Source organism: Astatotilapia calliptera, chromosome 6 (genome assembly GCF_900246225.1).
Source record: "Astatotilapia calliptera chromosome 6, fAstCal1.2, whole genome shotgun sequence".
Classification (NCBI taxonomy): Eukaryota; Metazoa; Chordata; class Actinopteri; order Cichliformes; family Cichlidae; genus Astatotilapia; species Astatotilapia calliptera.
In genome coordinates this window covers 3,969,651-3,992,476 of record NC_039307.1, presented here as the reverse complement: position 1 = coordinate 3,992,476, position 22,826 = coordinate 3,969,651, and the positions used below count along the sequence as shown (strand labels likewise).

The window sequence follows — 22,826 nt, the reverse complement described above, 5'->3', positions numbered from 1 at the left end:
AGAGGGCGTCTGAGTTATGAGTCCAGTCCAGTCTATTGTTCAGATGAACACCAAGGTACCTGTAGCTGTCCACAGCCTCAATGTCCATACCTTGGATGTTCAGTGGTTGCAGTGGAGAATGCTTGTGCCTATATAGTATCTAAATGTCCTTAAGAAATAGAAAAAATATGCAGGAAAGTCCTGACACAGGACCTGAGAGATGCATTTCAGAGCAACACCCACACAGTTTTTATCAGAAGTGGTCTCGTTGGAAGGGTGGGTCTCAAAAAAATTCCGTTTTAAGAGAGGGAGAAATAGTTAAGGTTTGCTAAATTACACAAGAACTGGATTCCTCAGAGTTTGTACCTTGACATTATTGAAGTAGTGTGGGATCATCTATACAGGGAATAGAACAAGAGGAAGTCAAGCTATAAATAAGAGCTTTGAATGTCTTCAACAAACCTGAAGAACTATTCCTGAAGACTACTTTCAAAAACTGCAAGAAAGCTTACCTAAGGGTTCAGACTGTGTTGAAGAATAAAGATAGTCTTACCAAATATTGATTTTCAAGCTTGTTGTGAGTATATAGATTCTCTCTGTTGATTACCAGGCATACTGCAGTGTGAGCCAAGTCAAGTAAGAGACAAGACCCAGATCTTTCGCCTTTTCTGCCATGAATGCCAGCGTGTATTTCATGACCGACTCATCAACACCCAAGATAAGACCTACTTCAACACCATCATCTGTGAGATGGCCAGTAAGAACTCTCACAGTCCAGCCTCTGACTTTATTTTCTGAATGCTCAGTTAATTGTTATCAGCTCAAAATCTATATTTTGGCTTTATGGGTTTAAGATAGACCTCTCTCTTTTTTGCCAGGGCGATATTTTGACATCCACTTAGAGTCTTCACATTTTGTGTCTCATCCCATAATATTTGGGGACTTCATCAAGGTCAGGTTTTCCTCCAAGCAACTTATTTACAGGTCGACACAAAAATACTGTACATTATTTACTGATTTGCAGTTTTGTTCTGTGTCCACCTAATCATCCACATAGATGCATGCAGAAAAAGAAGATCGCCTGTATGAAGACCTGACAGACATGAATAAGATCCAGACTGTACTTCAGGACTATCTTGATGATTACAACATGACCTTCTCCAAGGAGATCAAGCTGGTTTTCTTCCAGGATGCCATTGAACATGTCTCCAGGTGAGTGAATTTAACTTATAGTTATAGTTTCTTAACAGGTAGTTGATTTATTTTAGCTGTAGTTGGGACAAACTGAGTCACCCAAAGGCAGTAGCTGTCACGGTTTGCCGGGGCAAGCCGTGTGGAATATGAAATAGGACCCAAAATGCGGCAGCTCTGGTGCAGATGAGTGTTTATTTACAGGGGTGTGAGTACAAACAGCGATGGCGACAAAACATGAAACCGGAAACCTAAACTGGGTAAACTAATAAGACAAACCAGAATGAGGATGCAGGGAGGTCCGGAGAAATACATACAGGGAGAGCGAGGGGAAACAACACAGACGAACCAGCAACTACTATGACAGAAGACACAACTTAAATACACTCAGAGAACACAGGGGGATTACATACAGGTGGGAACACAGCTGGGAGTAATTAACATGACGAGACTAGGGAGGCAAACTGAAAACACTCACATAAGACACAGACCTTCACAATAAAACAGGAACTTACACATGAAAGGACACAAACTAAGAAACGCGGACTAGATACAGGAACACACGGGCAGAACAGAGTAAACACTAACCAGAGGAAGAACAGAACCAAAATCGCGAAGAGAAAACACAAAACGCTGGGTCAAAAGGACCCAGGATCATGACAGTAGCAATACGAGTGATTGTGTTTTATTGGTTTTTAAAATAGAACATGCAATGACTGTGATATGGACTGTAAGGATCATTTATCCATAATAATAATTACTTGCATGTCTAATTAGTAGACATACCTTCCACATAAGTAAAATGCAGGCACTCTTATTTTAACATCAGTAATAAAATTTAACTGCACATCTTCTGATTTTTTTTAAAGGTAGTGTCATATCAAGTGATTTGATCTGATTATAGCTTGCAGTACATTTTCTAAATGACACGATGCATGTGCCATATGGAATGAAATAATCTTATTATTTTTTAGGATTGCTCGTATGATTCGCCAGGAGCGAGGCAATGCCTTGTTAGTCGGGGTGGGAGGTACAGGCAAGCAGTCACTCACTCGCTTGGCAGCCCACATGTGTGGGTACCGCTGCTTTGAGATTGAATTGAGCAGAGGGTACAACTATGACAGCTTCCATGAAGACTTGAGGAGGCTCTACAAGATGGCTGGTGTGGAGGGCAAAGATATGGTGTTCCTCTTTACAGATACTCAGGTATTGCAAAAAGATTGCAACAAAAGTACTTACAGTATTTAAGTTTCTGTGTACTTACTGTGTTTAACTATTAAATCTGTTGTAGATTGTAGTAGAAGAATTTTTGGAGGATATAAACAACATGCTAAACTCTGGTGAGGTGCCTAACCTTTTTGAAAAAGACGAGCTAGAACAAGTACTTGCTGCTACCCGCCCTAAAGCCAGAGAGGCTGGAATCAGTGAAGAGAACAGGGATGAGGTATGTACGGTACTTATGTAAATACATAAAGTGTAGAAAACATGTGTCATTTAAGCAGTAAAGATTAAATACAGTGTCAAGTATATCTACTTTATTTGTGAGAAAATAAATGAATTAAAATTTTCTGTGAAAGTTTCGATAAAGTTACAGTCAACAAAAATTAACAAATACAATCTCGACACAGAACTTTGTTTTCGGATACTACCCAAAATTTTAACAAATTAGAAAGTGGGAAGAACGTGGAGTCATGAATGTTCATATCCTGAAAAGTGTTGTTTTCTAATCGAGTGGCTTTTCTTAAATGTAGGAAATCATTCTTTAACTACCAGATATAATCACTTTGTTAGGATGCCTGGGTCGTTGACCCAGGGGTTTTGAGTTTATGATATTATTTATACTTTCTAGTCTTTGGTTTCTTTGAGTTCTGTCTTATAGTTTATGTCTCTGTCTTCTCTAGCTGCTCTGTCTCCCCTGTCAGCTGTATCCCCTTGTCTAGTTCGCATCTCTGTGTGTCCTTAGTGGCTATATCCCCGTGTCCAGTCAGTGTTTGTGTCTGCCCTGGTCCCACGTCTCTGTTCCCTCTGTTGCAGTGCGTGCGAGTCTGTGTCTTTGTTCAGTCTGTGTTATGTGTTTCCTGTTTTACTTTGAAAGTCCATGTCTGATGTTAATGTGTCTGGTGTTGCTTCCCCTTGTCTCGTTAGGCCTGATTTGCCCCAGCTGTGTTTCCCTCCTGTTATTCATTCCCTGATTGCTCCCTCTGTGTATTTAAGCCCTGTGTTTCTCTGTGTCCGTGTCGTGATCTGCCGGTTACTTTGCTGTGTGTTTTGTCAATCCGCTGGTGTTAGTTTATTTTTGAGTTTTTCCAGTTATGTTTGCGTTCAGCATTAAAGCTGTTTTGGTTAAGTTCTGTCTCCGGAGTCTGCACCTTGGGTGCCGCACACAGCCGACACCTAACACACTTAGTGTTTTCAGCAACAGTACATAGATCTGCAACAAGATAAACAAAATGAAATTAAACATTAATTTCTGATATAAGAGAAGTATGATGAAGCCTGACCTTTGTGAGTTGTTTAAAGAAGATAATAAACACCTAGCAAAGCATCTGAGATTCCCACTATGGGCTAAAATTTCCACAGACTGTATAAAAGCAGACAGTTAAAATCAGTGTCCCAGGCAAAAGGAAAGAACACATGAGAGCTGATGCTATTTGCCTGTTGTGATCTTCTATGTGTGTGTGTCTTTTTTACGTGTCTGTGATGGTGCATTCAGGTGTTCCAGTTTTTCATCTCCCGTGTACAAGAAAAACTACACATTGTGCTGTGTATGAGCCCTGTGGGCGATGCTTTCAGGTCCCGATGTCGCATGTTTCCTTCACTGGTTAACTGCTGCACTATTGACTGGTTTGTGCAGGTATGCTGATATAACTCTGTTTCTCTGATATATATGAATCACTCAGTATATACGTCACTACCCTTGTCTATGGAATCACTCTTGTTCATGTAAAATATTTCTAATATAACCCTTTTTTATAACACCACCGTCCCTTTAGATTGAATTCTTTTTCATAATCTATAGCTTTAAGGTAATCCTATTCATGTCCCTTTTTATAGAAAAAAAATTGTTTCATCATCGTCATAGAAGTTGTAGTTTCTATATTTTTTAAAACTTCTTTTGAACTTATTAGTTTAAAAAAAACTTTTTACAATTTCTGTTTTTAAATAAATGTTTTATGTCCATCTGCTGGCGCTCTGCTGAATAACTGTTCAGTTGACAGGAGCTAAAGGTCAAAGCTTCAAATTGTTGTCCTCGCTGCTAACTTTATGTCACTTTCCTCTCTTTCGCTGTTCGTTCTGGTGCTCAGTGGCCCCGGGAGGCGCTGCTCTCTGTCTCTGAGGCCTTTTTCCAGAATGTGGACTTTGGCAATGAGAAGCTAAAACAGAACATCTCTGCGATGTGTGTCGAGATACACGTTAGTGTCACTGAAATGGCTGAGCGCTTCTACTTAGAGCTGAGACGCCGGTACTACACCACACCTACCTCCTATCTAGAGCTTATCAACCTCTACCTCAGCATGCTTGGCAACAAGAGACAGCAGTTAGTTCTGGTATGTCAACACAATAATGGGCAATTTTTCACATATGTTGTTGATGATGAATTGTTACCTGATATTGTGTAGGAAAAATAGCAGCTAGATACATTAGCTGGTGGTGAGTGCTAATTGTCAGTTTTATTTTTACTGTGACGGTAATGCATCATGAGTTGTTATGTTGATTATATCAAACATGATAATTATTTATGCGTGTGTTACTGTATAGGCCAGGGATCGTGTAAAGAATGGTGTCACTAAGCTGCTGGAGACCAATGAGCTTGTAGACAAAATGAAGGTGGACCTTTCTGCTCTGGAGCCAGTCCTCAAACAAAAATCTACTGATGTTGATGCCCTCATGGAGAAATTGGCTGTAGATCAAGAGAAGGCTGATGAGGTCTGTCTGTGTTTTATCACAAAACTTTCAAAAACCTGTCTGATGTTGCCTATATTTCAATTATAAATCATGGTAACTCTTTGTCATTACTTCATGAGCATAACTAAAATAATTCTCCTTGTCACAGGTACGTAAAGTAGTAAAAGAAGATGAGGCACTGGCCCGAGTTAAGGCTGAAGAAACCCAGGCCATTGCAGATGACGCACAGAGGGACTTAGATCAGGCTCTGCCAGCTTTAGAGAGTGCCAACCAGGCCCTCAGATCTCTTGACAAGGCTGACATCTCTGAGATCAAGGTGTTCACTAAACCCCCAGCCCTAGTGATGACTGTCATGGAGTCTGTCTGCATCTTGCTTGATTGCAAGTGAGTGTGCACTATTTTCTTTAAAAAAATAATAGATAAATAAATAGCTTCTTAACATGATATACTTTTATTAGGTATCCATCCTGCACTGGTGATGGTTTCTAAAAGTGCAATTCTTTATAATGACAATAATAGAAACACAATAATGTAATAACTTTATCACTCCTTCACTTCACCGGGACTATTTTTTCAATCTTATGTATTTTGCATTTAACATTAAACAGAGATAACTTGAAGATTTCACCATTCACTAATCTTCTGCATTGTTGATCTGAATTAAATCTTCACAATATCATATCCTCTTTAGGATTTTGAAACTTGCTGTTCTGCCCAAAGAATTTTCAGTACTTTGAAAAGATCAACTAATGTCACGGTCTAATGTATCGAGCAACCGTGACATTTCTTTAGTCCTTATTTGTTAACAGTGTCTCACTAACTTTCTTCTCTCCTAACAGACCAGACTGGCTAAGTGCCAAGCAATTACTGGGCGATCCCAACTTTCTCAGGCGTCTGACAGAATATGACAAGGACAATATCAAACCTAGGATCCTGCTGAAACTACAAAAATACATCAATGACCCTAATTTCATGCCTGAAAAGGTCAGTTTGGATATTTTGGCAGATTAAAAAATGTCATTGTACAAACAGAGCCAGTGAAAATAACAACTTCTTACTGTATTATTATGACTAAACATGTGGTTTTCAGATAGTATAACCTATCAGAAATTCTGAAATGTTTCAGTATGTTTTTGCTTGGCCTAATTTCTTATTGTGTCGCTCTTGTTAGGTGGAAAAGGTATCAAGGGCGTGCAGGTCCATGTGCATGTGGGTCAGAGCTATGGATCTGTACTCGAGAGTCTTCAAAGAGGTTGGCCCCAAGAGAGAAAAACTGGCCAAGGCACAGGTCAGTTACAGAGTGCATTGTTGGTGTGCCGTCATTGTTAGCTGAAGCTGAAATAAATTCATGCTCTAGGTTTACCTCACTAAGGAAAAGTATGTTCTTACAGGCTTATTCAAATGTAAATTATTAAGTGTTTCAAAGTAATTATAAGGATTCAACCTGTAAAAAAAAAAAACAGATTTGTCCTGTGGGAGCCCTGATTTAGGGTTTTAACATTATCTATCAGAGTTGTGTTAATTTTAGCCACATCATACAGGTTAAGGGGGAAAACATAATTTAGATATGAAATAGTTTGTAATATTTTAGGTTTTTTTGGTTTGTTAATAGTGTTACACTAAACCAGGACAAAAAATATCTGCATTTGTGGGACTATGACTGCTGACATTTAAGTAAAATGTTGATCTAAACATTATTTCTTCTTCATAAACATAAGAAAGAGTTAGTGTCATCTGTGTTACCTGCTATATATAAGCACAAAGCAACTTAGTGTCTTTAGCAGACATATTACCAATGCACCAGATCGTGATAGAATGATGAGGTCTAAAGAAGGAGATGATCAGTTTGACGCTGTTCACTAGTGGATCATGAATCACAGTTTACATAATGGAAGTTTGTAAGCTACCCAGTCTAAGATGGGTCACTGCAAAGCCAAGTGTTGGTGGTGGTCTTCAGCTCTCTCATTAGTGTTTTATTCCACTCGCTGTTTCAGATTATTGGGGAATTTTAGAAAATTTAAGGCAGGAGACTCTTATTTTCAAGACAAACGCATTGCTGGATTTCTATGGGCTTGTAGTACTGTAGCTAGAGCTATGCAGCTTATTGCTTTAAGGAGCAGTCAAGATTTTGGCCAGAGTACGTTACAGCACTAAGTCTGATGTGGGTTTGGCATATGTGCACTAAACTTAATGATGAGAAATAAAAACCAGACCAACACGTACAGTACTTCCAAATATTGCTTTAATGATTCCTGTATGATATTACTCTACCATTTCCCTCTTCATCTGTGCTTACTCATTTGTGCAGGAAGAGCTGGATGTGACCATGGCAACCCTAAAAGAGAAGCAGAAGAAGCTTCAGGAGGTGGAGAACCAGATCAAAGTCCTGCAGGAGCAGTTTGATAGCAGCATGAATGAGAAAGAAGATTTGGGTGAGAGTTGTGCCAAAAAGTACAACATAAAATATACTCTGTGAAATAAGTTCTACCATCTGTCTTTTATTAAATGTTTGATGTACCTTGCTGTCTTTGGCTTGCTAAAATTCTTTCTCTTTCTTTTTCATCAAAGTTAATACGATGGCTCTGACACAGGCCCGTCTGATCAGGGCAGGGAAGCTAACGTTCGCTCTTGGTGACGAACAAGTACGCTGGGAAGAAAGTGTAGCCCTGTTTGAGCAAGAGATCATCAATGTTGTGGGAAATGTCTTCGTTGCAGCTGCTTGTGTGGCATATTATGGTGCATTTACTTCCCACTATAGACAGCTGGTAGGTACAGGTTTATTCTGTGCTTTTTAAGGTTTTACAGGCTGCTCTAACAAAGAATTAGCAGCTTGTGCCTTTAGTATGAGTTTAGTCTAATTTTTGAAAATCAGTAGAAAATAGGACACTACATAAGACAAACAAAAGCTGGGCCCAGTTTTCTCATTACTGCTATTGTGCTCAGTCACACGCAATCCCCACTATCGTAATGGCCTTACACCTTGTTTGTTTTTATTATAAGACAGGAAATAACATGTAATAATAAGGGATGAAATGAGGAAAACAGTAGAAACTCTGGAGGATACAACCTGAGTTGTTGTGCTTGTGTGCGCTCTGTTTCCCTCTCACCAGCTAATTGACCAGTGGATAACGCAGTGCCAGAACCTGAACATCCCAATCAGTTCCACTTTTAGCCTGATTAACATTCTTGGTGATCAATATGTCATCCGCCAGTGGAATGCAGAAGGTTTGCCTCGTGACACTGTTTCTACAGAGAATGGCATCCTGGTGACTGAGGGCCACCGGTGGCCTCTTATGATCGACCCACAGGATCAGGTGAACTAGAAACAAGTTTCCAGCAGCATCCATGTAGTGCCGATAATTCCAACACTGATTACTTTATGAATGAAATGGGTTATTTTTTTTAACACTTTAACTTCTCAATTATCTGTATAATCCCAAGTCATTAATATTCATTTCACACATTTATTACACGAGAACCTTAATTTTAAAACTAATTTTGATTTTGAAAATAGTGGTATACAGCTGCATAACAAGGATAAATAAGTTTAAATTCGTTCTTACAAATTTTTTTAAAGAAGTCATCTTCATCACATTAGGGATTAAGGATATTTCTTTCATTCTCAGGCCAACCGATGGATCCGCTCCAAGGAGGCTAAACATGGTCTAAAGGTGATCAAGCTAACGGACTCTGGCTTCCTTCGTACCCTAGAGAATGCCATAAGCATGGGTGTCCCTGTACTGCTAGAGGAGGTAGGATTGCACCACTCATGTGACAGTAAAACAGACTTAATCATAAAAAAGACAATTTGTGGTCAAATGTTGTATTGTAATTGTGTATTTTTTAAGGTGGGCTAACACTGGGCGACATTAAATAAGTTGAAGACCTTTATTGGACAGATTGTTATTAAATAGTGTTTTTAATTTTGCGTTGTCCCAGGATATCATTATAAAAGAGTTAAGAAAAGCATGTGTACTGTGAATGGCTCTGTTTGGGTATTTTGTGGGTGTATAGTTAAAGGAGACCCTGGATCCAGCACTGGAGCCCGTCTTGTTGAAGCAGACGTTTGTGGCTGGCGGCCGAACAATGATCCGACTGGGAGACTCAGATATTGACTATGACAAAAATTTTAGGTTCTATATGACCACAAAGATGGCCAACCCACATTACCTGCCAGAGGTAAGGACAGCAGCACACCTACTCAAATCTACTTATACTATATGTGTACAAAAGAAGATACTGTAAAGAGACGCAGTCATATGTCAACCAGCAAAACCCTATAGCTGAACAGTCTAGGAGAATAATAATAATAATGGATTGCATTTATATAGCGCTTTCCTAGGCACCCAAAGCGCTTTACAATTCCACTATTCATTCACTCTCACATTCACACACTGGTGGAGGCAGCTGCAGTTGTAGCCACAGCTGCCCTGGGGCAGAATGTGGCTACAGTCTGCCCCAGGGCATTTAGTGTGAGAATGGGCTCACACTAAATGCAGTCATGTACTGTCTCATTAGTTCAAGCCAACAGTGCATGCATACATCACAGACATTATAAAAGAGAGACATGGACTCCAAAGAATCCTGAATTAAAACCACAAAGACGATCATTGAGACCAGCAAAGTAGTTCAAGGTTTCATTGTGATTTAATGAGTTTCTGTTTCCACCTTTTAAGGTTTGCATCAAAGTTACAATTATCAACTTCACTGTCACTAAATCTGGCTTAGAAGACCAACTTCTCAGGTAAATACATGCACACACATGAAAAAAGCTATTGCATTTCAACTATGTAACAAGTAGAGATGGACCGATACCGATGGTCCGATACTGACCTAAATTACTGGATCGGATATCGGAGAGAAATAAAAAATGTAATCCGATCCGAAGTATCACAAAATCATCTCACAAACGCGCTACTTGGCGTAACCCAGCTCGGCGCATCGGAGCAGTATGTGTTACGTGATAGAGCAGCTGTTGTCTGCAGGAACTGTCAGCGGTCTGGTGGAGCATGTGGAGCCTCGCTACATGCTTCCAAACCGCGGCATGTTATCTCGGCGAAAACTATCCCAGAGAAGTAAAGCAAGTGCGTAAGTTCATCCCTGAATGTTTGCATAGTATTTCCACGTTAAGCTTAACAACTGATATATGGAGCCACAGCTGGACTGGCCATCGAAAGCGATTTGTCTCGTACTTAAGCTAGAATGGAAAAAAGACACAAAGCTAGAGTTATTCTGTTCTTGCTGCAAAGCTGATTCTTCTTCTCTCATTCCCCTTCCTGTTGCTACTTCAAACATGAAACTGGTCAATGATCAGCTTTTGAACTTATGCATTTGTTTTACAGGTGCATTAAATTAAAGTTGATTACGTCGATTAAGCATCAAGGTGGAGGGCGGGGGGTGGTTCTGGGAGATTTATGTTAGGAGTTGGCAACCCTATTAGTTAGGTTGTTTAATATTTCTGCTAAGGACTCTTTAAAATACCAGAATAGGAAGGATGGTGCAGGTTTAAATTTATTAGATTGATCAGTGTTGCTGAACTATAAAATATTTTGGGTGCAGTGTATTTTTTGCATACAAGTATAACAGAATAGTTTTAGTGTCTTGTTTTTTAAAACTTGAGTATGAACTTATATAAAATGCAGCAAGATATTTATTTAAAAAACAGTTTTGTTGATTAAAAAAAACGCTATATCGGATTCATATTGGTATCGGCAGATATCCAAATTTATGATATCGGAATCGGTATCGGACATAAAAAAGTGGTCTCGTTTATCTCTAGTAACAAGCATTTACAAAGCCATCTACATTTTAAAAAATGGATAGAAATACTGCACATAATTTTATGTATCCTAATTGTATGTATCCTTTCCCCCCTTTCTGATAATGACCTCTGGAATCTCTTGATTCAATCTTTTTTCAATCTGTTTTAAGTGATGTGGTGCGTCTTGAGAGTCCGCATCTTGAGGAACAGAGGAACGAGCTGATTGTGCGCATCAACGCTGACCGCAGCCAGCTGAAAGATATTGAAGACCGCATTCTTAAGCTTCTCTTTACCTCTAAGGGGAATATACTTGACAACGAGGAGCTAGTTCAGACTCTCCAGGAGTCAAAGGTAGGGATTAGGCTATATGGATATGGAGTTGTGGTTGTTGAATTTAACATTCCCTGCAATGACCTTTTTTTAAACTTTCCTGTTTTTCTGATGCTCATCCTGTTTATTTCCATGATTTTTTGCATCCTCTTGTCTCCAGGTGACTTCAGAGGCCATAAAGCACCGTCTGGAAGAGGCAGAAGCAACTGAGCTGATGATAAACTCTGCGAGGGAGCGCTACAGGCCTGTGGCCACTCGAGGATCTGTTTTGTACTTTGTCGTTGCCAGTCTGTCGGAGATCGATCCTATGTACCAGTTCTCACTCAAGTACTTTAAACACGTGAGGGAAAAAAGAGCTGGGCTTTACTCTCAAATTTACAAAGCTACTTGTACAGGAATGTTTAATGAAAATGTGTAAGTACCCATTTAAAGAAATTATTTTCTTTTTTTCTCTGTTTTTTGTTTATTTCTTCCTTCATCTTCAGCTCTTTAATTCCACCATCGAGACATCAGAGCAGAGTACTGTGCTAGAAGAGCGCCTTCAGATTCTCCTGAATCAAATCTTGCTAAACTCCTACATTAATGTGTCACGTGGACTCTTCGAGCAACACAAGCTTATCTACAGCTTTATGTTGTGCGTAGAAATCATGAGGCAGCGTGGCGAGATCTCTGATGGGGAATGGTGGCGCTTCCTAAAAGGAGCTTCTTCACTGAAAAAGGTGAGGTGGGAAATCCAGCCATAGAAGTTCAGCTTGATAAAAGCAATAATGAATAAAATAATTAACTAAAGAAAAAGATTTCCTATGATTGTGCTCATGTTTTTTTATAACCTCCTAGGACCTGGCGTCCAAATATGTGGACATCACATTTTGGGTTATTTAGACCAAAATACTCAATTTTGCTCTACAAGGGCCTGATATCCACTTACGAGGACATTATACTGCTACTGTTCTATCGAAATTTTATATGAATATCCTCATATGTGGATCTCATTTTTCTTAGAAACAAAAATTAGGTGAAAAAAAAATCTGGCAATTCTTTGTTTTGACATTTATCGGGTCCCAATCAGCCCAAATATCAAAGAGAAATAAAAAATGCATGCTGTGGAAGAGTTCGGGTCTTAGGAGGTTAAAGAAGTATATAGTGATGGTGTTAACCATGCCACTAGACTGGAGGCACTGATTGTTAGCAGTCACAGTCCTCATGCTAGTTCTGTTCTTCTTTCTCCTACACCTCTGTTTTAGGTCTCCCGTTTATTGCCTCTTAGCATTTACTGCTCAAAGGTTTGGAGTAACAGGGAAATGTATGTTTCTGACAAAAAGCAAGCTTTTTAAAAACCAAAATAAAATAATAGTAGTTTGACTGAATACGCTAAAAAGGAGTAATGATTAATCAAATCATTAAGTATAAGGGATTTTAATGAAATATTTACACAGGTGTATAGAAGCGAATTTTCAGACTCATCACCCAAATATCTGAAAGCTGTTAATCCGAGTAAACACTGAATGCATCTGACTAGTGGAGTGCCTGCAGGTGTAATCGTAGTTGGTGATTCAAACAAGAACTTTTTAGTGATCCCAAGTATTTCAGATTAAAGTGTCATTTTTACTTTTTAAAGCTGCTTGTCATAGAAACCATTTGTCATCATCCCCTCACTCTTTTATAATTCTAGTTAACTTTCTCTTTACTTACACCAGTCGATAACAATATGTCTACTAAATTTGTGGGCATAAACTTTTCTTTTTCTGCATCTTCCAGGAGTATCCAGAGCAACCAGATGTGCCATGGCTAAGTGATTTTTACTGGCAGACATGTTGTGAGCTGGAGGACACACTGCCTTGCTTCAAGGGCATCTCCAGAGAAATCACTAGAACCCATATCCATATTAAGCTAGGTACCCTATCCCCATTGTTATTGTTGTTGAGCTGATAAGGATCTGTATATGTCAGCATGTTACTTTTAAATATAAAACTAGAATGTTTGACCTACATACACTGTCATTTTTCATTTTTATAAAGAGATGTTCTAATCATTCTTATCATTTACTTACCAAACTATGTACAAATCCTATGTCTGATTCCATAGAATTCCTTTTCTCTTATAGGGCATTTTGAAGCATCTTTAAATCCAGAAAAATGGAAAGGCTATGTGTCAGAGTTTCCTTCTCTCGAGGAGTCCATAAAGGAGAAACGGGAGATGAAAGGCTACTGGAATGAGCGATTGGGATCTTTCCAGAAACTAGTTCTTATCAAGAGCTTCATGGAAGAGAAGGTGAGCCTGGATGAAGTCCGGGGAAAGATATTTACTGAGGGTTTTTTTTATTGTTTTCCAGGTGAAGAGGATCATTTTAAAAAAGTGTAACTTTTGTCAGTATTAAAGAAAGGATCTCAGTAAAAGAAATAAATGACATGGGTTTATAGCTCTCCACGGAGCTTTCCCATCACCACCAAAGCTTGGTCAATTTTTCCCAGCTTTTCTGTGACTTATATCCTCTTTTTCCATCCAGGTGGTTTTTGCAGCAACTGAGTTTGTGATTGTCAACCTGGGGAAGGAGTTTGTGGAAAACCCTCCAGTTGACCTGGCTAATCTCTATAATGACATGTCCCCTACCACCCCATTGATCTTCATCCTCAGCACAGGTTCTGACCCAATGGGTGCCTTCCAGCGCTTTGCAAATGAGAGAGGGTGTCTTGACAGGTAAGGGAGAAAAAAATGGTTAGAGGTCCCTCCAACATGGCTCGCAAAAATGTCTTTGTTTTATTCACCAGGCTGTGACATCTGAGATATAGACATATATAGCTGGTTGGGTTTTTATTTTTATTTTTAATAGTCAGTAGCTTCTGTCTTCTGTAAGCCAAGTAGTGGGAGGTTTTTAGGATGATGCCATCAATTTGACTGCACCAAGCAATAATCTGCAACTTGCACTGGGACAGTTCAGCCATGTGGTTCTCTGCCAGAAAAGGGTGGATTGTCCTCTTCAGTTTGAGAATGAGTTGCTTCCTCAAATGAACAAGTTCAAGTTTAAGACTACAGATACAAGCAGTGGAAATGAGCTGTCTTATAAAGGGTGTCTAAGCTCAGTCTCAGACATAGGATGAGGAGTTTGGGAGGGGCTCAGAGTAGAGCCACTACTCATCCACATCCAGGAGGCCTTCTGGACACCTCTTACACGAAGGGCATGTCCAAAGGTCATGCTGGGTCATATCCAGAAGACATGTTCCCAAACCAGTATTTCACTTCGATATCTGCTTGGGGTATTGTATTGGGGTAGTGGCTGGGAAGAGGGAGGTCTGGGCACCTCTGTCTAAACTGTTGTCCCTGTGATCCTGGACTAGACAGGTTGTTGCAAATGAATGAATAAAGTTTATAAAGGCATCAAAATGGTGATTTTTCTGTGTTTTTCAGGGTCGAGGCTATCTCACTGGGGCAAGGCCAGGGACCTATAGCGGAGAAGATGATCCATTCAGCGCTGACGAGTGGCAACTGGGTCTTCTTGCAGAACTGCCATCTGGCAGTGTCTTGGATGTTAGCCATGGAGGAGCTCATTAAGACCTTCACTGAGTCTGGTACTATTTTTAAATTGAGCTCAAAAGTTTCTGTTTATTTCAGCCTTCTGTCCTAACATTTGTGACATATTTTTTATTAGTTAAGGCTTATGAGGGTTGTATGAAAAAATAGTATTAAATTAGAATAATTACAACATTTGCTTCAAACTGGGAAATCCCAGCGGTGGTAATTTTAGTGTTTATGGATGGGGATACCCAAGAAAGAGATGCTGGGCTGCAGTTTAGTTTCAGTTTAGTTACACTTTGTTTGTACTCAGTTGGAACCCATTTGACCTTCAAAAAAACTTACTTTAGTTCTTCATTGTGCAGACTCAACAATGCTTAAAGCATTCCTCAGAGGTTTTGGTCCACATTAACATGATAGTGTCACACAGTTGTTGCAGATTTGTTGATCGCATTATAGCCACTAGATAATGGGTACGCTGTGGTCATAAAGGGATGAACATTGTTAGCAGCAATGCTCAGGGACACATCTAAACAAGTTCCTTCATATTTCTAATGTCATTAGACATCATTTGTAATTTACACGTGCATTTCTAATCTCTGAGAAACAGAAATGAGTAAACTGTGATATTGTATGCTTTGGTTTTTCAAAGTGTTTGTATTATTGATAAAAAATACTGCAGGACCTTTTTAAGGCCTTTTCTTTTTTATGAATATGCAAATAATTTTCTCATCTGTTTCTCTGCAGACACATCAGTCCATGAGAACTTCCGTTTGTTTCTCAGTTCCATGCCGACCAAAGTATTTCCTGTTACAGTGCTCCAGAACTCCATTAAGGTAGTCACACAGAGACCCAAACACTGTAATACTATATAATAAAGCTATGGATGATTAAAAATACTGTTTTTAAAAAAGAACTTGTCTATACTGGTGGATTGAACATGAGTGAAACATAAAAATGACTTTGGTAATTACCAGTACTGTTTATTTAGGGTATCTGTGGCATAAACGTTAGTTAAGCACTGCCTTCATAAATATGGGTCGAAATCTTTGATGTCAATTAAACGTACATTAACTACCAGCACTTGATTTATCGTCATCATGACCATGACCTGATCATTTGAAGAGTGAGTCACACGGTACACTGGTTACCTTGAAGAGTCGTTGGGATTGTATGTGCACTTGAAGACAGCCTGAACAACAAGGAGGAGATGCTAAACCAAAAGGTTGTCAGGATTGCTGGTAGTCTTCTCAGTAGGTCTCTGTGATGTCATTGCCAGGTGACTAACGAGCCTCCTAAAGGCCTGCGAGCCAACATGCGACGAGCCTTCACAGAGATCACCAGCAGTTTCTTTGAACGCCACATTTTGGGACGCCAGTGGAGGAAGATTGTCTTTGGAATCTGCTTTTTCCATGCAATCATCCAGGTTACATACACTCTTTCTCAGTATTTTACATGTAAAGTGCCTCATCATTATTACTTTGTTTTCTTGGATGTGTTTTACTTTGTGTGTGGTCGTACAGTACTTCTCTGCCTGTGTGTCTCGTGTTTAGGAGCGGAAGAAGTTTGGTCCCCTGGGCTGGAACATCCGCTACGAATTCAATGACAGTGACAGAGAATGTGCTCTGCTCAACCTCAACCTGTACTGCAAAGATGGCACCATCCCTTGGGATGCTCTGGTCTACATCACTGGTAGGAAGCAAATATCAACAGAAATGTTCTTGTATCTAAATTCAACAAGGTAATAAGTTAGGGACTGTTTGTGTAGCATCTTATTTCCCATATGTAATGCATGTCTTATTTGTATTTTGACATTTTATATTAATAGAAAGCCTTTTCACAAAACAAACATGATTGCATGTCCTTGAACCTAAACATGCAGCCGTTTCATAAAAATAAAAGTGTGGGAAGAATAATAGGACACTTTAAACCAGCGGTCAGCAACCTTAAACACCCAAACAACCATTTGGACCTGGTTTCTATGGAAAAGGAAACACTGGGAGCCGCAAATACTTTTTGACATCTAAAATGAAGATAACACCGTGTATATTGTTGTTTTTTTACCTTAATGCTTTGTATAAACAGCTATAGTGTGTTGCTTATGAAATCCATGAAGTGCTATGGAGAAAATTACATTTTATTTATGTAATGAACACAATGTCAACCCTTAAAAAGTAATAACTAAAAAGAAAGTCAACCAGTTGAAGGTGTCTTTAAAATGAATTCAAAAGCTGAACTTAAATTATCCATGTAGCAAACAAAAACAATGAGCCGTCATCCTTGTATCGCCTTCTGGGCTTTCGGAGTGTAGCGGAGCCTTGACCAGAATTAAAAAAATAATTGGAAAAAAAGCACCATGCTCCTAAAAAATTTAAAATAAATATTTTCAAAATATCTGCATAATATTTATTGTACCTGGTTAATGTGCTTCGCGGGGCGTGGCCCGCAGTGACGCTGCAGGAGAGGCAGACGTACCTGAGTGGCATCCGCAATCACGCCTCACCGGCTTACTCTCTCTGCTGTTGTGTTGTTGTTTGTGTCGGGCTGTGAGCTGGAAAGCTACAGCCGGCTGTGTGTGAAAAGTGGTCAATAAAGAGATGCTGAAGAGCATGTTCATGTAAACATCGTCGGGTCTGCCGTGATGTGTTTACAATCGGACTTCTGCTCCTGAACCTCTGCGCACAGCATCTGCTGTACGATCGGGGCTGTACGAAGTCACTTCATCTTTACGCAGGACTGTAAGCTGTCGTCTGTGAGGCGTGAGCGGTGTTTGTTTTTAACATAGTTCATGGTGGAGAACAGCTGCTCACATACGTATGTGGATCCGGTAGGTCACTCTCGTCAGAAGTAAATACAAATGAATCTGCCCAGCCATCATTAAATGTTGTATTTTCTTCAGATATTTTTCTTTTCTTACATTTCTCCATACTTGGCCTACCTGGGGCTGAAAGTCTCGGTAAATGCATGTCGTTTCGGCGGGTATACCGGCTTCCGCAAGTGTGACGCTAATAAAATCTAACTTTATTTTTATTATTCAAGATCACAATAATCTTCCAATTTAGAACTACAAGTTTTAAAAAAGAACTAACTCAAATAAAATACACTTCAGTTAAATACTTATAATTTATCTTTCCAAACCATGCAGAGCCGCAATGTAAGGCTCCGGCTCCGGAGCAGTTTCCCCTAAGTTTTCTGTTCTGTAATAGATTTCTCTTTTTAGTGTTTCATCTTTAAATTGAATGACCTGGATCCAACTTCTTTCAAAATTATCTGTATAAGAACGGGAATTACACATATCTATGTAAATATACTATATGCATATTTTTTAGTTTAAAGTTGTTGCTGTTTTTTCCATAACTTTTTTATTTTTCTGATTCTGAGTGAGATTTTGATCAACTGAAACTAGAAGAGGGTCTGGTCTTTAAAAGCAATATCTCCTGCATTCATAAACAAAGAAAGCCATGAAATATCTCAAATCCTACTGTGTTTTTTTTCTCTTCAGGTGAGATCACGTATGGAGGGAGAGTGACGGATGCCTGGGACCAACGGTGCCTAAGGACAATCCTCAAAGGCTTTTTTTCTCCAGAAACTCTGCAGCCTGGCTACACCTACTCCCCCTCAGGTATTGTTCTTTCTGCCCTCTTTTGTATGTATATGTGTGTGTGTGTACATGTATGTGTGTGTATGTGTACATGTGTATGTACGGGCGTGTATGCACAGTGAACGCTATGCATATATCTCAATTAATGGTTTTCTCCCTGTAAGGTGTTTACTACGCTCCAGAGTCAGATGAACTCGAACAATATAAGAAGTATATTGAGAATCTTCCAATCATTGATGATCCTGAGGTCTTTGGTATGCATGAGAATGCCAACTTGGCTTTTCAGGTGAAGAACAATACTGTAACAATACCAGTACATTACAAGCAAATGTCTCTGTCTCTATTTTATACCAGACTGCCAGTTGTTCTCTTAAATATAAATGACTGTGCAATTTCTTATTTATATGTAGTTTTTCACTTCACAGCAATTATAAGAAATGGCTTGTGGTCCTTTTAGTGATTTAAACTTATGTTTCTCATGCAGTTTATGAGCTTTGGGAGTGCTATGATAAAATATCAATACATGAGTGTGTGTGTGTGTGTGTGTGTGTGTGTGTGTGTGTGTGTGTGTGTGTGTGTGTGTGTGTGTGTGTGTGTTTGCCTCTGCAGCGTCAAGAAACTATAACTCTGATTAATACCATACTGGATGTTAATCCTCGTTCTTCAGCGCAACATGGAGCTAAGAGTAACGATGACATAGTCTGCGAGCTCGCCGAGCTGATTCTAGCCAAACTGCCCGGTACGCTGACCCCACATAGATTCACCTGCACATCGATCTCAGTTACTGCTGAGACTTTGCATTATTACACTCACTCTTTTTCCCCATGTTTTCATTGGTTTGTGTTGTCTTTTGTCTCTTTGTGAACTTGTCTTTCTTTTGGAGTGCAGAGCGACTGGACATGGATGAAGCAATTGGCACACTGTTTATCAAAGACACCAATGGGCACCTGAACTCCCTCACAACTGTTTTGGCCCAAGAAGCAGACCGATTCAACAACTTGCTTAAAGTTCTCAGGGTGACGTAAAAACCACACACATTTAATTGGTGGAGATCATCTCATGACCACTTCAGGAGTTGTTTTCTTTGGATTGTTGTTTATTTACTTGATCTTAGAGAAACATTCAAATAGAAAAAAACCTGAACAATCGAAAATATGCGTTCTGTTTAGTTTCAGAAATAACATTTTTCGGAATCTGTCGTTACTGTGATGTGTTATTCTCACTTTCTTTTTCGTAGATGTCTCTTATCACTCTGCAAAAGGCAATAGCAGGTCTTGTTGTGATGTCAGAGGAAATGGACCGAATCTACACAAGCTTTCTGAACGACCAGGTCCCCACCCACTGGGCAAACTCTGCCTACCCTTCCCTCAAACCGCTGTCTTCTTGGGTCAGAGACTTGACTCTCAGAACGTCCTTTATCCAGGTTTGCATACAGATATTAACAAAAACACACGTTTTCAAGTTCAGTCCAGAGGAATTATAGAAGTTTGTGTGAAATGTGTCTTTATAAAGCTAACATACATTGGATTAGAATAGAAGTCTTTTCTAGCTCAGGTCTGGGATATTCGCTGTGTTTTATTGGTTCGGGTGTGTGCATGTGTGCACGTGTGTGTGTCTGTGTGCATGCATATGTACGTTTGCATACATTTGATTTGTGTGTTATCTCATTAGTTTGGAAAACTGTAATAACACATGTACATTCTGAGTTCATCTTTCTGCCTCTCTGCACATCCTGGTTTAGTGTTTGGTCCATTTTCTCTGATTTAAGCTGCTCTTAAGTCTGGTCTGAACATGTATCGTACAGTCACTATAATTCACTTAAACAAGCACAAACAGGGTAAAGTCCTGTTAGTTTATACAGCAGTGGATAAACACTGAGTCACACTCCACATGCTGATTATCTTAGAAAACAAAATCCAATGTAAACTGATTCACTGGGTCACTTACAGCACATGTGTTGAACTCCAGGCCTCGAGGGCCGGTGTCCTGCAGGTTTTAGATGTGTCCTTGATCCAACACAGCTGATTCAAATGGCTAAATTACCTCCTCAACATGTCTTGAAGTTCTCCAGATGCCTGCTAATGAACTAACTATTTGATTCAGGTGTGTTGACCCAGGGTGCGATCTAAAACCTGCAGGACACCGGCCCTCGAGGCCTGGAGTTCGACACCCCTGACTTACAGGATGCCTTTAATGCACTATATTGAATAAAAGAAGGAGATACTGCATAAACAAAGATATCGTTATTTAAAGATACTTATATTTTAATTGCATCTCTTCTTCTCTTTTCCTCTCTTGCAAGACTTGGATCACACGTGGTCAGCCCAAATCACTTTGGATCTCAGGGTTCTTCTTCCCTCAAGGCTTTCTTACTGGTAACACACTGAAACATGCTCTATGTTTTTTAATAATGCCAACAGTAAAGCACAGTTTTAGAGCTGAGCTTGAGGATTACAATGATCACTCTGACTACTCTTTCAAGTATACAGTGTAAAAATAAATGAATGAAGTTTAAAAGAGAGCTATTAATTAAATTTGTGTTTATTGGTAGATTTTGCTAAACAGCACAGTGACTTATTTCAATGCTCTTGTGTCTTTGATGGCCTGTAGGAGTGTTGCAGAATCATGCCCGGTGTTACAGTTTGCCTATTGACGAGCTTAATTTCCGCTTCAGCGTGGTGCCGGCGTACAGGGATGAGGAAGCAGTCTGTGAGGCTCTACGCACTCTTCCCATTGGTGCAAAACTGAACATGGATGAGGAGGTACTGTAAGAGGAGCAGTACTCTTAGTTATGCTTTCAGTAGTGCTTTAAAAAAAGGGCACAAATATTCTTTTCTCCAGCCCTTCAAATATTAGCAGTACTTTAAGATGCTATTTTTCTGGCTAATAGCAGGAGAGCTAATGTGGAAGAGCAGATCAACAATCTCAAGATGCAATCTAAAATATTACATCAGTTTGGTTTCTCTACAGTTAAAGTTTGTTGCTCCTTATATTTGTTCAACTTAACTTACTTAACTGCAGTTAATGTTTTTATGTGCAATATTTTATTCAAAATTCTTCTTACATTTTTACACAAAATCAGTTATGTTATCAATTGTGTTTGTGTTTGCATGATTTCAGTTAGAGTCCTTGGAAGCAAAACAAACCTAGCAGGCTGAAGATAAATCCTTTAATCATTAATATGACCACTAGCTTGTTTTGTTTTTGGGCAAGCATTTGAAATGGTCAATGTAAAATGTGAATTAGATATAAATACATATATCAAATAGGTCAAATCATGACCCATTTGATATATGTATTTAATTCTTGTATTAATTGATTAATGTTTTTGTGAAATTACTTTATCCTGAATCTCTAAATCTGATCTGGTGATCTCAAAGTTAGCACCACAGAGCAAATATATCCTAAATGATCAAATTAAATCCATTATTATCCATTATTTTTGATTGGACTACATACTGGTTTCTTTAGTAAGGTTGTGTTATACTTGACTCCGGTGTGAATCTGGAGGGCAGTACAGCCTCCAGTATTGTTTTCTTTTTTAAAATACTGAGTTTATTTCCTGATGACATATCAGATTGATGCCCTCTTAAGCGTCATAAATAGTGAATATCAACCGCAGCAAACATCGTGTCAACTCTTCTTTAAATCTCTGTTCATGAAAATGAAATCCTTAAAGAATAAAAAGCTCTCGATACATCTGATAAAAGCAAAGCCACATGTTCTTTGTTTTATTTTCTGGCTTTGCAAGTCTTGTGTTTACTTTGTTTCAAGAGTTTGTCAGTAAAAAGTTAAAGTAAAATAAAAAGGTAATTCCTTTAATATGGTTACTTGTTAAAACAGTTACCAGAGCCGCAGGATGGTGTACTTGTTCACGGTATGTTCATGGATGCCTGTCGCTGGGATGATGTCGGCATGGTGATGGATGATGCGCTGCCTCGGGTTATGAACGCCATGCTGCCGGTGGTGCACTTTGAGCCACAGCAGAACTACGTCCCAGAGCCTGACCTCTACCACGCTCCTCTGTACAAGACCTCAGCCAGAGCTGGCACTCTGTCCACCACAGGTACACACCTGATGTATCCAAAGTCACTCACTGGAAACCTTTTTACATTTAAAGTCATGACACATTTTAATAAGGCCAAGAGCTAGTTTTTGGGCATCGCTGGGAGTTTTGGTGGGATACAGCGCACGTCCCTGTTACCAACATACAATGTCAAAAAAAGAAAGAAAAGGATGTTTGCTCAGATTGTTTCCTCACCCTTCATGTCTCTCTCCCTTCAGGTCACTCAACTAATTTTGTGGTGACAGTAATGCTTCCCTCCAAGCGACCCAGCGACTACTGGATATCCAAAGCCTCCACACTCCTGTGCCAGTTGAATGATTAAATATTTATTCGAGGACAAAGCATTGAATTAAATTAAACTTGTGTAATAGCAACACAGACCGTAATTAAAATTTCACCCCAAACTGATGTTTCTGCGTCCTTCATCTCATACATGTGTTTGACTACATTTATTTATATAACAAACTCTTTAGAAAGGAGAC

The 22,826-nt window shown here is 39.3% G+C and overlaps 1 protein-coding gene across 1 annotated transcript in view; it reads left to right on the top strand.

Annotated features, from left to right (window-relative positions):
- Positions 1–22,752, top strand: part of dnah6 (dynein, axonemal, heavy chain 6) — a 52,668-nt gene extending 29,916 nt beyond the window's left edge. Inside the window, 36 exon segments of the mRNA XM_026169780.1 lie at positions 590–736; positions 858–931; positions 1,037–1,191; positions 2,145–2,376; positions 2,462–2,614; positions 3,884–4,024; positions 4,476–4,718; positions 4,930–5,097; positions 5,225–5,460; positions 5,916–6,060; positions 6,248–6,364; positions 7,385–7,508; positions 7,645–7,841; positions 8,187–8,390; positions 8,703–8,828; positions 9,091–9,255; positions 9,753–9,820; positions 11,008–11,188; positions 11,328–11,507; positions 11,653–11,886; positions 12,926–13,061; positions 13,272–13,438; positions 13,674–13,864; positions 14,573–14,733; positions 15,425–15,513; positions 15,957–16,103; positions 16,231–16,369; positions 18,180–18,299; positions 18,443–18,564; positions 18,888–19,017; positions 19,167–19,294; positions 19,516–19,701; positions 20,581–20,653; positions 20,889–21,040; positions 22,122–22,344; positions 22,563–22,752. Coding sequence (XP_026025565.1) covers positions 590–736; positions 858–931; positions 1,037–1,191; positions 2,145–2,376; positions 2,462–2,614; positions 3,884–4,024; positions 4,476–4,718; positions 4,930–5,097; positions 5,225–5,460; positions 5,916–6,060; positions 6,248–6,364; positions 7,385–7,508; positions 7,645–7,841; positions 8,187–8,390; positions 8,703–8,828; positions 9,091–9,255; positions 9,753–9,820; positions 11,008–11,188; positions 11,328–11,507; positions 11,653–11,886; positions 12,926–13,061; positions 13,272–13,438; positions 13,674–13,864; positions 14,573–14,733; positions 15,425–15,513; positions 15,957–16,103; positions 16,231–16,369; positions 18,180–18,299; positions 18,443–18,564; positions 18,888–19,017; positions 19,167–19,294; positions 19,516–19,701; positions 20,581–20,653; positions 20,889–21,040; positions 22,122–22,344; positions 22,563–22,666 — 5,558 coding nt within the window. The 3' untranslated portion in view covers positions 22,667–22,752.
- The last annotated feature ends 74 nt before the right edge of the window (positions 22,753–22,826 follow it).